The 13,218-nt window shown below is 41.2% G+C and overlaps 1 protein-coding gene across 1 annotated transcript in view; it reads left to right on the forward strand.

Annotated features, from left to right (window-relative positions):
- Positions 1–13,218, forward strand: part of LOC130875547 (estradiol 17-beta-dehydrogenase 11) — a 36,925-nt gene that overhangs the window by 6,397 nt on the left and 17,310 nt on the right. The window contains exons 3-4 of the mRNA XM_057771538.1: positions 4,698–4,829; positions 5,987–6,093. Of these exons, the coding sequence (XP_057627521.1) occupies positions 4,698–4,829; positions 5,987–6,093 (239 nt within the window). The remainder of the gene's footprint in view (positions 1–4,697; positions 4,830–5,986; positions 6,094–13,218) is intronic.

Below are 13,218 nucleotides of genomic sequence, written 5' to 3' on the forward strand. Positions count from 1 at the left end.
TTGGGAATGTGCCAAGAAGTGAGTGGTATAGCAGGGTTGAAGCATTTATCTAATTATTCTTTATCAATAAAAAAAATCAAACCTGAATGATCAGAGAAGCAAAAAAGCCACCAGCCATCTCCTTTCTCTTCAGTACTTCAATCTAAAAGGACTGAGATCCTCTCTCAGCCCCACTTTACTACTTCCTGTCTCCTATCTGTCCTCAGAGACCGCTATGGTTAATTTTGGTCAGTTAGTGGCTAGCTCTGTCCTCTAACTCAAAGCAAATTTTGTTGTCAGAATGCAATCAAAATATTACACAACCCTGGGTCATTTGGCACATTTATTTTTTACTTTTTGTGAATTCTCTCTCTCTCTCTCTCTCTCTCTCTCTCTCTCTCTTTCTCTCTCTCTCTCTCTCTCTCTCTCTTCTGCCTATGGATTAGGATGTAGTTCTCAGCTACTGGCCCAGCACCAACATGTTGCTATGCTCCCACCATGATGATAATGGACCAAACCTATGAAATTGTAAGAAATACCCCAATTAAATGCTTTCTTTCATAAGAGTTGCCTTGGTCATGGTGTTTCTTCACAACAATAGAACTGTGGCTGAGCCAATTTTTCTTCTTGATTCTTTGTTTTGTTTTTGATTTTTTTTTTTAGTTCTTTATATAATTTGCATATTAATCCTCTGTCGGATGTGTAACCGGCAAAGGTTCTCTCTCAATCTGTGGACTTTGTCTTACTTCGTTGATTGTTTCTTTAGCTAGGCAAAAGCTTTTTAGTTTTATGAAGTGCAGCTTGTTCTTGGGCAAATAGAGTTCTATTCAGAAAATCATGTTTGTTTGTTTGTTTGTTTGTTTGTTGGCAGTTTCAGTGTTGGAGGTTTAGGTCTTTGGTCCATGTGGAGTTAGTTTCTGTGCAGGGTGATAGATACAGGTCTAATTTCATTCTTCTGCATGTGGAATTCAGTTTTCCCAGTACCATCTGTTGAAGATGATTTCTTTTAGCCAGCTTTTGTTTTGGGCATCTTTGCCGATTATTATGTGGCTTAAGGTGTGTGTGCTCATGCTGGGGCCTTAGATTTTATTTGATTAGTCTGATGTCTGCTTATGGGCCAGTACTGGATTATTTTTTTATTACTATAGCCCTGTTATAGGTCCTGAGATTTGGACTGGTAATCCTTCTAGCATTGTTCTTTTTGTTCTGGAAGATTTTGGCTATCAGGGACCTTTTGTGGTTCCATATGAATTTTAGAATAGGTTGTTTATCCCTAAGAATATTGGGATGGGGATTTTGATTGGGATTGTATTGAATCTATAAATAGCTTTTGCTAGAAGGGTCATTTTCTTTCTTTTTTTATTTACTCATTTAGTGTACATTAGGGTTTTGCCTGTATGTATGTCTGTGTGAAGGTGTCAGATCCTCTGAAACTGGAGTTACCATGAGCTGCCATGTGGGTGCTGGGAGTCGAACCTGGGTTCTTTGGAAGAGCAGCCAGTGCTCTTAACCTCTGAGCCATCTCTTGAGCCCAAAGGGTCATTTTTATATTATTAATTCTACCAATCCATGATCATGGGATGTCTTTCCATGATCTAGTGTCTTTTCTATCTTTCGTCAGTGGTGTAGATCTTTCACTGGAGAGATTCTTCACTTCCTTGGTTAAGTTTAATGGTAGATATTTTATTTTCTTTGTGGACATTATGAATGGGAATGTGTCCATGCGCTCTTCTTTTTATGTTTGTTGTTGGGTTATAGAAAGGCTATTGATTTGTTCAAGTTGATTCAGTGTCCTGGCACATTGATAAATTTATCATTTATAGAAGTTTTATGGTAGAATTTTTGGGATCTGTATGTATAGTATCATGTCACCTGCAGATAGGGATAGTTTGGCTTCTTTCCCTATTTGTATCCATTTAATTTCTTTCTCTTGCCTTATGGCTTCAGCTAGCACTTCAAACACAACATTGAGAAGGAATCAGAATATTAGACACCCCTCTCTCATTCTGGCTTCACTAGGATTGCTTTAAGCTTTTCCCCATTTATAATGACATTGGCTTGGGTCTCTCATGGATAGCTTTTACTATGCTGAGGTATGGTCCCTTTCACCCTACAGTCTCCAGGACTTTCATCATGATGGCATGTTGTCTCTTGTCAAAGGCTTGTTTCTACATATATTGATCATATGGTTTTTGCTGTTGTCAATTTATGTGATTTACTATATTTATTGAAGTATTTATGTTTCAGGGATATAGTCAACTTAGTCATGGTAGATAATCTTTTTGATGTATTCTGTTTGATGGTAGATAATGGTAGGTATTCTTTTTGATGTATTCTATTATATTCTACTTTTTGGTCTATTCTATTTGTTTTATTGAACATTTTTTTTGAGTCTATGTTCATCAGGGATGTGGGCCTGTAGTTTTCTTTCCTTTTTTTCTTTTTCTTTTTTCTGTGTCTTTTCCTGATTTGGGTATTCAGGTGATAATGATTTCATAGAAAGAGCTTGGGTGTGTTCCTTAATGTTTTTATTCTTTGAATAGTTTAAGAAGGGTTGGCTGTTGATCTTCTTTGAAAGTCTGGTAGAGTTCTGCTGTGAATGCATCTGGTCCTGGCGTTTCTTTGTTTTGTTTTGTTCAGCATTTGTACTTTGATTTTTAGCTGAAAGGCTTTTTATTACTGTTTCAATCTCCTCATTTGTTATAGATCTGTTTAGGTTGTTGACTTCTTGGTTGAAATTGGCTGAATCTAGAAATTCATCCCTTTTTTTCTGGTAGCCTTTCTGTGTGAGGATTTTGTGGAGCTCTGGAAGAGTCTGGCTTCCACTCTTTAATGGCCTAAGTCATTCTATTGGTTCCTGCTTTTTATCTTTAAAAAATGGACAAACAGGGCTGGAGAGATGGCTCAGAGGTTAAGAGCACTGCCTGCTCTTCCACAGGTCCTGAGTTCAATTCCCAGCAACCACATGGTGGCTCACAACCATCTGAAATGAGATCTGATGCCCTCTTCTGGCTGCAGACACACAGACAGAATATTGTATACATAATAAATAAATAAATATTTAAAAAAAATGGACAAACAACAGTCATTGCCTTGAACATTATTGTGAACACTAACTACGAAGAAGAGTGAACCCATCCTAAATGCACAGCAAAGGCTTCCAGTAGGCAGTTTGCTGCTTTTCAGTGCCCCAGCCTTACCACGGCACTGCCACAAATGATGGCAACTTCGTGAGGAGAAGCCAGCTGTTATGTGGAACCCAGTGTGTAACAGGGTCTGACTCTGGGGTCCACGCAGTCAGTGAGCTAACTACGCACACAAAACAAAAGTTCTGGTATGATATCCTTGCTCTGCTAGACCTGGGAACTCTGGCGCACCTGTTATGAAAAGGAGCTTAAACATCAATGTTTGTGCGCTTTTATTTAGGGTTGCTGTTACTGATTACAGTAGAACCCTGAAAATGCAGCGGTCGCTTGGAAAAATCACCAGAAGTTCCTGCTTCCTGAATAGGGCAGCTTTCACTGCTCAAGCGATGCCTCGTGCGGCCCTGGGCAGCCAGCCCTGTGATCACGCTCGTACTTCCTCCACAGAAATCATTTTACCCATAGCTGTAATAACCTTTGAAATTCGCCCCCCCCCCCATATAATCACTTTAGTTTCTCAAATGTTCTTCCTTCTTAACTAATACCAAAGAGAGGAGCTAATTACCCAGGGGAAACACTTACATGATAGAAACCATGCTTGTAACTTTTTATTTGTGCTTTTATTTTTGTTTGTTGAGAGACAGGATCTCACTGTGCAGCCCTGGATGGCTTAGAACTCTCTATGTGTATCATATTATACTCCAACTCACAGCGATCTGCCTGTATCTGCCTTCGGAGTTCTGGAATTAAAGATGTATACTACTATGTCCAACTATTTATAACATTTATATTAATTACCTCATATATATTTCCATATCAAGACCTACTCAGATACCTCATAAAATCAAGAAAATAGCCTATAAACACATCCCTTGGGTATAGGTATAAATAGATGTGTATTGATGATATAATAATAGTAATAGCACATTATAAGTTGTACCAGATAGCTCGTTTACATGTTGTTCCGTTATTCCCACAATAACTTACAACACGCTATATTCTTAGCTCTATTCTAAGAGCAGCAATGGAAAATTCGAATCACTTATTTAAAGTCCAGAGAGTGGCAGAGACACAACTCGACTCAAGACTGACCAAAGACCCCCAACTTTATACTCCTCCGCCCTTTGCCACCCAGTAGAGAATGGTTGGTGAGAAACAGAGCAAAATCATCATGACAATAAGGAAATAGATGTGACTATCTCAATAGTGTAGCCAGGTTTACACCATTTCCTCTAACCTGTCCAAAATCTGCTAATAAATTTAACTGATTTCTGCTTACCTTTAGAAGAAGTGTTTAAAAAGCAATGTTATTTATCCAAATATCTCTTTAGCCATAATCAATAAGAGCAAAGTCAATAGACTAAATTGTAAAAGAATTATAAGCAGAGTTGCTTTGCACATAAGTAGGTAAAATAAAAAGGACCTTTTACCCCATATTGGCATACAGGTAACAAAATAAATGCTTTTTCCCCATGCCTAGTAGATAAAAAAATGTATATTCTTTTAATAGTCAGTATATAGGCAAACTTGCAGTCAAACCACTTAGTGAATGTTGTTTTCTTTTTTATATTTAAGGTAAAGGAAGAAGTTGGGAATGTTAGCATCCTGGTAAATAATGCTGGCGTTGTCTACACTTCAGATCTGTTTGCTACACAAGATGCTCAAATCGAAAAGACTTTCGAAGTCAATGTGCTTGCACACTTTTGGGTGAGTGCCATTTCTTTTACAAAATACTTCCTTTTGAAGACCCAAAGATTAAGAGTTCACTTTTAATGACATGACTGCATTTTTGCCAACAGTTGCACCTTCCAAAATTAGTAATGAAGTATGTCCTTGTAAGTTTCTGGTGTTGTGTGTGTTTTGATTCTTCTGGATTTTTGGTATCGAAGTCTCGGGTAGCACAGGCTTGCCATAAACTTAATATAGAGCTGAGGCTAGCTTTGAACTCCTGATCCTCCTGCCTCTACCTTCAAAGTGTTGAGTTTGCAGGCATACATTATCATGCCTTGCTCATCAGTTTTGATTCTAAACTATATTTGCACACATCTCTGTGATAGTATAGACATATGGAAAGGACACAGAGTTCACCCGAGTCATTGTCTATGATTCTGGAACAAGGGTGAGTGTAGTGTGCTTTCAAACTCTTGTGAAACTCAGGCTCCATATTGTTTCCTGGCCTCAAAAGCTGCAGACTTTATAGTGGAACTCACTGTTCAAGGACTCTAGTGTGGGCTTCTGAAGACTTAAAATAGCTCCCAAACAGTTAGTTCATAAAGGAACCCTTGATATTTTCTTGGATGTGAGCTTGGGGTGATAAGAGTTCAAGAAACTGCAGTGTACTGGTTACCCCGCTTTTTCAAGCCATAGATGCCTGTCTTCCTGTGTTTACATTTGATAAAATACAGTGTGTTATCTCATTTGCTTCTGTATCCCCAGCATGCATACAGTGGGTACTCAATAAGCATTTAGGAACCACTGGAAGATCACTCTTTGTGGTTTTTGAGATCATGATCAAATTATTATCTAGCAATTTAATATGAAACATTAACCCTTCTTGTACTCCAGTGTATCGTTCCTATTCGGTGTATGAGATGACAGAAGACATCAGTGCGGAGGGTAAAAGTCTAGGAATATAAGCAGTGAACAGTTTAAACGAGATAGGTTTTCAACGCTTTCAGCGTCCGTTGTAATTATTCTGCTGTGACGCCCTGGCCATTTGTCCAGGCCAATGCTGAGCTTGGCAGTTGGGTGTTTTCATTTATATCAGGGAAGATGTTTGGAGAGCTTATCATTGCTTCAAGGTAGTCTCCATGAACCTGTGAATCATAAATAATACATGGTTTTGTAATAAAAATTGTTTCTAGACCACAAAGGCATTTCTTCCCGACATGATGAAGAATAACCATGGCCATATTGTCACCGTGGCATCAGCAGCCGGGCACACGGTGGTTCCCTTCTTGCTGGCTTACTGGTATGTGACTGCTTTTCTTCTACCGGCTCCTGTGCTGACTTGTATGCTTTCTGTCTTATTATTTTGGTTATATCCTTAGAAACTTTTATATAAGATTTACACATATCTTATATAAAAATAAGTTACCCACCTACTATGTATACTTATGTATGTATATTTACACACATCGATAGCTACGTGTACAGACACATTCAATGTAATTTTAGAGTGTAGGCACTTAATTTTTCTTTCCCTATTTAATGAGGACTGTCTTCATCATGGTAACAGACTTGAAGTTGCCCAAAGAGGAAGAGCTACGCAAAGCCTTGAGATTAACAGTGTCATCAACTGTTAAGCCCCTTTGCAGTTCACCTCAACAACTGTTCTAGAGGTCTCTGGAGTAATTGACACAATTATAAGACAGTCACTGAAAACATTTTCCATGCTTTCTAACAATAAGGAAACAAAAGAATAATGATTTTGCGCCATGAAGATGGCTGTAAAATAACTTCCAAAGAGGAATGACTGTTTAAAATTGACGAGGGTTTCGTCTGTCTGCGATAGCACAGTGGGTATCCACTATCTGAGCTAACGCTCTGTGGTTCCTGAGCCTCGCAGAACCCCCACCGGAGTCTCAGCTGTCATCTTCGTCTGTGAGCCAATCACAGCCTTCACTGGTTGTAGTCAGTCTGTCTCTGTACTGCCACACATGGCTCACGGAGCTTACCTCTCCTCCTGCATGTCCTGCTTCCTCTGCACCCGACTGGCCACCTAATCTCTCTTCCTCTCTGAGTCCTCTCTGTCTTCACAAATCCCAACTAACCTCTTCCTGCCTGGCTATTGGCCATTCAGCTCTCTATTAAACCAATCACGGTGACTCATCTTCACACAGTGTAAAGGAATATCCACAGCGCTGGTTCAGTTCCTCTGAGTGTCTGCTCAGGGCTGAAGTTTTCACAGATACTGAAGACCTCTACCAGAAAACCACATCATCAGATGTTGGTAACAAGCCTGTGTTCTAAGTGAACACACTACTTTCTTTTTTCTTCTTCCTTTGTGCTTTTCCCTCTCTTTATCTCCTTAGCTCCTTCCCTTCCTCCCTCTTTGTGTGTGTGTGTGTGTGTGTGTGTGTGTGTTTATATGTGTTTTGTTTTGTTTTGTTTTGTTTTGTTTTGTTTTGAGACAGGGTCTCATGCGGCCAAGCCAGGGATGATTTTGAAGTCCTGTTCTTGTTTTTACCTCTTGAGTCCTGAGCTTATAGGTGTGTGCCAGTGTGCCTAGTCTCTTCAGTGCTGGATTACACCGAGGGCCTTGTACATGCCAGGTCAGCACTCTTGTCTGTGCAGTGCTGAGTCACACCCAGGACCTTGTACATGCCAGGTGAACACTCTGTGCAGTGCTGAGTCACACCCAGGGCCCTGTTCTTGCCAGGTGAACACTCTATCTGTGCAATACCGGATCACACCCAGAGCCCTGTGTGTGCCAGGTCAGCCCTCTGTCTGTGCAGTGCTGGATCACACCAGGGCACTCCAGGTGAGCACTCTACACTGAGCCACAATTGTAAAATTTTAAAGGCTTTACAATACTCAGTTAGAGCATGAGACTCTTAATCTCAGGGTCGTGGGTTCGAGCCCCCCCATTACGTGCCAATCTGTAGTGAGGAGGCCTCTTGTTGGTTCTGGCCGCCTGGCTAGCTTAGACCCGAAATAATCACACAGAAACTGTATTAATTAAAACATTGGTTGTCCCATTAGCGCTAGCTTCCTAATTGGCTAACTCTTACATATTAAGTTAACCCATTACTGTTAATCTGTCTATCGCCACGTGGCTGTGGTTTACCAGTTAATGTTCCGGTGTCTGTCTCCAGCGGGGCTACATGGTGTCTTTCTGATCCTGCCCTTCTTTCTCCCAGCATTCAGCCTAGCTTTTCCTGCGTACCTAAGTTCTGCCTTGTTATAGGTCCAAAGCAGTTTCTTTATTAATCAATGGTACAAAGGGAAATCCCACATCACTAATACACATTTATAATAATGAAAAATGATTGCTTCAAAGTAAATCATCTATTTAAAAAGTAGTCATAAAAAACCATCACCCCTGGGGCCTCTTAGTGCTCCCCTAGTTGCCATCGTAACGGCACAGGTTACATTTGCCCACTTTTGATCTTTATGTGCGTGGAATCTCACCATGTTTGTGAGATGTGCCCAAAATGTCATTTGTGGCTATTGTTTGATCATATGTAGTTTTATATCATGTGACTCTAAAGCAACCTGTTTGCCTGTTCTACCATCATGAACATCTGGGGTGTTGCTAAGACAGGATTCTTATGGGATACTGATGCAGGCAAAGTTGCTCGCCTTTCCTGTGCTGGATTTTCCTTATCCATGAAGCAGTTTGATAACCGTATCTGATGTAAATCCTAGAACGCAGATTCTGGGATCTGGGGACTGCTTAGTAACTGGAGGGCAGCTGCTGGAATTTCAATTCCACTTCCCTGTACTCACAAAAAAACAATAAGGCTCCACCTGTCGGCTCCCAGAATACGGCCCCAGAAACCGGTTCTGTGTTCTCCAGCTGCCCTTTGTGGGATGAAGCGCAAGGAAAACAGAATTGCTGACTCTTTTCTCTATAGTTGAGCCCTCGCCTGTCACTGTAGCAGCACGAGGACTCTCTTACCATCTCTCTGAGGAGAAAGGGAATCACGCTGAAGGAGCGATAGCAGAACAGTTTCAGCGATTAACATGAAAGGGCACAGTGACAGCACTGACGTCATAGTGAGGAAGACAAAGCTGGCTTGAGTCTTTCCTAAGATGATGTTTGATGTTTGTCAAGTGGGTTTTTTAATGCTACCTTGATTTTTAATACAATATTTTATTAAGTCTTTGGGAATTTCATGCCTTGTATTTTTATCATATTCACGGCCTCCCATTTCTCTCTCTGACTTCTCCCTGATCCAACACCTTTCTTGAGTGAGAAAGAAACAAAGTAAAACAGGAGAGGACATGACTGCCCTAGGTTGGAAGAGAACGCTCAGTATAGACCCGAGGGAGAGCAGAGCCGGAGTGGACATGGCCTGAGCCATGGGAGGGGAAGGTAAAGGGAGAGGGGCTGACCAGGAGGGGGCAGCCTGGGCCGAGAGACTGGCATAGCCAAAATGGTGGGATATATAGAGAAGGGCAGTTGGGGGAAGGGCAACCCGAGTGCCTGGGCTGGAAATGTTTAGGGTAGGAGATGGGATGTGCCAGCCATACCCTGTAACAGGTAGGAACTGAAGGATGTTAGGAGAACCTGGTGGCCAGCATCCATCCTGATATAGTAAATAGGCCCCCAAAATAGCTGTTTGTCCAGGTTTAATATCCAACACTCCTTTCCTGCTCCCAACTTCAAAGTTGATTTTTAAAAGAAAGCAATGAGCTTGAAAATATATTTTGTCAATGCAAATAGCCAGGGTAGGAATACTCAGCAAAACTGCATGTGAGCATTGGCTTACGATGAAATGCTGCTTAAAACATGATTGGAAGTCGGGAGTAATATTCCGACTGTAGTGAAGAATGGAGGTGATGTTGCAAAGGGTGGGGAGTAGCCCACTCCCTTCTAGGTTTCCTATATTCGTATCAAGGTTCACCCTAAAGTGCATACCTACTTTCTGTTGACACACCATGCTGAAAACCTCTCTTACATCCTCAGAGACTGGAACTCTTGCAGGACCTCACAGCCAGAGTTAACAACCCGCCTTAAAGCCAGTTAAGACTGCTCTCCTATTGTGTGCTGAAACTGTTTAACCTGCCTATGAAAGAACACTGTACCAATCAATTTCACTTGCCTTGGATTTCCCTCGTAATCCACGTGTACAGCCTAAGCCAGTGCATACCTGTGATCTTAGCTCACTCTTCCCTGCCCCTGACGCAGAGCCAACCTGTGGGGCATGGGAGACTGTGTCTCAAAACAGACAGACTACTAAAAACAACTGCAATGTAGTCTTGTATTCCTAATTGAAAATTGTTAAATTATACATATTGTGTGCCAGCACCATTTTCTTTTTTGTTTGGTTTTGATTTTTTTTTTTTTTTTCTTGAGGCAGGATTTCTCTGTGTAACAGCCCTGGCTGTCGTCGTGGAACTGGCTTTTTAGACCAGGCTGGCCTCAAACTCGCAGCAGAGATCCACCTGCCTCTGTCTCCAGAATGCTAGGATTGAGGTGTGCGCCACCACGCCCAGCCCGCCGGCATAATTTCAGTTCCTGTGACGTGATTCTTTGTGCATCACGACCCAGTCATTCATTGTTGTTAAGACTGTCTCTGGATTCTCTCAGTTACTAGAAATAACAAAACTCCAGAGCCGGGAGGAGTGAGAGTCAGTCTCTGGCAGGCTCCTCCCTCTTGAGGATCAGCCACCAGCAGGTCAACTGATCCCTTCAATCCTCAAGCTCAGCAAGACCATCACTTCCCCACAGGGCCTTCAAACAAGTGAGCTCTAGGTCCAGGGTCAGGGTCAAGACCAATCTGGATCCAGTTCTAGAGATTTGGCTGCTTGATAACTGTGGTGTGACCAGATCACGGGATCCAAACGCTGCCCATCACAGTTTTAATTGTTCTCAACTGCGCATTTGCATGAGCTTTACCCCACATTAACCTTTAGACACACCACTGTTGTTTCCTCCGTGTAAACTCTTAGACGTGATGCCGAATCAAAGAGAAGGGAACCGTGAATTTGATTCAACTTTAATTACTTTTATGTCTTTGTCAAACTACCTTTCAGAAAGGGCTAGTTTAATCTGTGCTTTGGAAAACAGAAAGCTGTGGTACTTTTTTTTAATCTCAATTTAAAAAAAAAAAAAAAAAAAGCACAGATCCAGAATTTTAAAAGTTGCTAGGCTCAATTAATTATGAAGAAGTCTACCAGTCTGGTGAAAGACAAACAGAAAATATGAGTTTTCACGTCATTTGACCATTATTCATTAGAGAAGGATACTAGTGTGTGTACTGTATGAGTTATGACCCAAATGAGCGTGTTTATACATCCGTCTTTGTTGATAATTTATTTCATGATTTTTCTTCCAGTTTCCTTTAGTCTTTTTTTTTTAATAGAACAAACCTTTTATTAGCTCTTAGAGGATTCTTTTTTTTTTCCGGCTAGTTTTGTTTTTCTCTGAAGTGCTGAGGATCAGACTCAGTACCTTCCACGTGCCAGGCCAGCACTCTGCCCTAAGCGATGCCCCTCGCCCACGCTGCTATAGTTTAGCACTCTTGCTGTGTGTTGTGGATGTTCAGAGGGTTGTCCTTTACTGGCTGATTTTGTCAGGAGCCTATCACCTTTAGGTTGTAGACTATTCGGGTCTGATTTATTGTTTACTTTTTTAAAGGTTTTTTATTTTTATTTTGTGTATGAGTATTTTGCCCGCCTGCTTGTATGTGTACCACATGTGAGCCTGGTGCCTGTGGAGGCCAGAAGAGGGTGTTGATTCCCTTGCAGCTGGAGTTACAGACAACTGTGAGCAGCCCTGTGGGTGCTGAGAACGGAGCCCCAGTCCTCTACAAGAATGGCAAGGGCTCTTAACCGCCAGCTGCCTCTCAGCCACGCTTGCTTCTCAGCCACTTCAAGTTTGTTTCTACCTCCTCAGTTTGCATCTCGAGCTTTGATTTCTGCTTCGGTAAACCACACTCATAAAAACACCTATATCATGGATTGTTGTGAGGGTTAAAATTCACTGGGAGCAGCTCCTGTCCTACACAGATTAATTTTAGATGTCATTGCTGCTATGTGTTATGTTCTTCAGTGCAGTGAAGCTTTGTACCTCGTTATTGAAATCAACGTATTTTGTTTATGGTTCAGTATATTTCTAGGCTTAAAAAAATAAAACTTTCTACAGCTTTGTTTTTCAGAGGACAGCTTAATTGACAAGAATGTGTAGAAACCTTATCTAATTTCTTATTCATCGAGATTTGAAAGCATAAAACTATCTGGCAATTAATATCGCTGAACTATATGCTTGAGATAACAGGTTTTATATTACATGTATCTCATGATAGTTTTTAAAATTAGTAATGTAAGATACCAACAAATGATTGAATTATATACCTTTATATATGAAATATAATGTATTATATGCTTTCATATAAAATTTAAAGTAATATATACTTACTATCCCTATAAAGCTCTTTTTAAAGCTACCTGGAAAAATAAAGTCTATTTAGAGTAGTTTCACAATATTTCCAAATGAAGATGTTTTTGTCAGAATTGCTTTGCACTCTGATCCATTTGACAGATATTTCCTGAGTACTGTTAAAAGGCCAGTCCTAGGCCAGGCCCTGGAGACTCATTTGTGACCAATATCGTCATGGAGGAAACTAACAGTAAAAGTGTAACAGGAAAAGATCTTGGGGGATGGCTTAGTGAGTAAAGTGTGGGGCTGGCTACACAAACACAGGAACTTAGTTCAGACCCCTATTTCCCCCACAAGCCCAACAGCAGCCCACGCCTCGATCCCAGCACCATCCAGGCAGAGAGGGAGAGGAAGATCTCTGGGGCTTGCCGGCCAGCCGGTGTAGTCAGTGGGCAAGCTTCAGGTTCAATGAGAGACCCTGTCTCGAAAAATAAGGCGAAGGGCATTAATGAGAATCATCAATGTCAAAATCTTCCTTTACACAAATATATACACAGTGCATGCATGCACACACATGCATATACACCGTTTCAGGGTTGATAATTCTTTAAAAATTGTATATACAAAAAAGCACAGTCAATGTTTCATTACAAATCTGAAACATTCTATCCTAGAAAACTTATGAGTGTTATATAATGGGTATGGGGGAGGGGTGGGAAGGACTCGGAGTAAGTTAAGGTGTGACTCAAAGGAAGAACAGGACCTGTCCCCTGAATAACACAACTGTTTTAGATTAAGTAATAAGCAGATTCACAGTGACCTTGGGTTTTATGGAAAGAACGATAATGAAAGCAAACACACCGCCAGTCTCCTGCCAGCTCATTTCATTCACTGAGTCCAGCCAGTTAGGGATGCAGTGTGTAGGAACTACCGTGTGCCCTGTGCCTGAGGCTCTCCTGTGCCGAGGAATTTACCTCTGTGTTGCTCTGGTCCTCTCAGTCTACACCAGATCTGAGAGGAGGGGTGCCCCGCTGCTGACCGGAAGAG

Source organism: Chionomys nivalis, chromosome 6 (genome assembly GCF_950005125.1).
Source record: "Chionomys nivalis chromosome 6, mChiNiv1.1, whole genome shotgun sequence".
NCBI lineage: Eukaryota > Metazoa > Chordata > Mammalia > Rodentia > Cricetidae > Chionomys > Chionomys nivalis.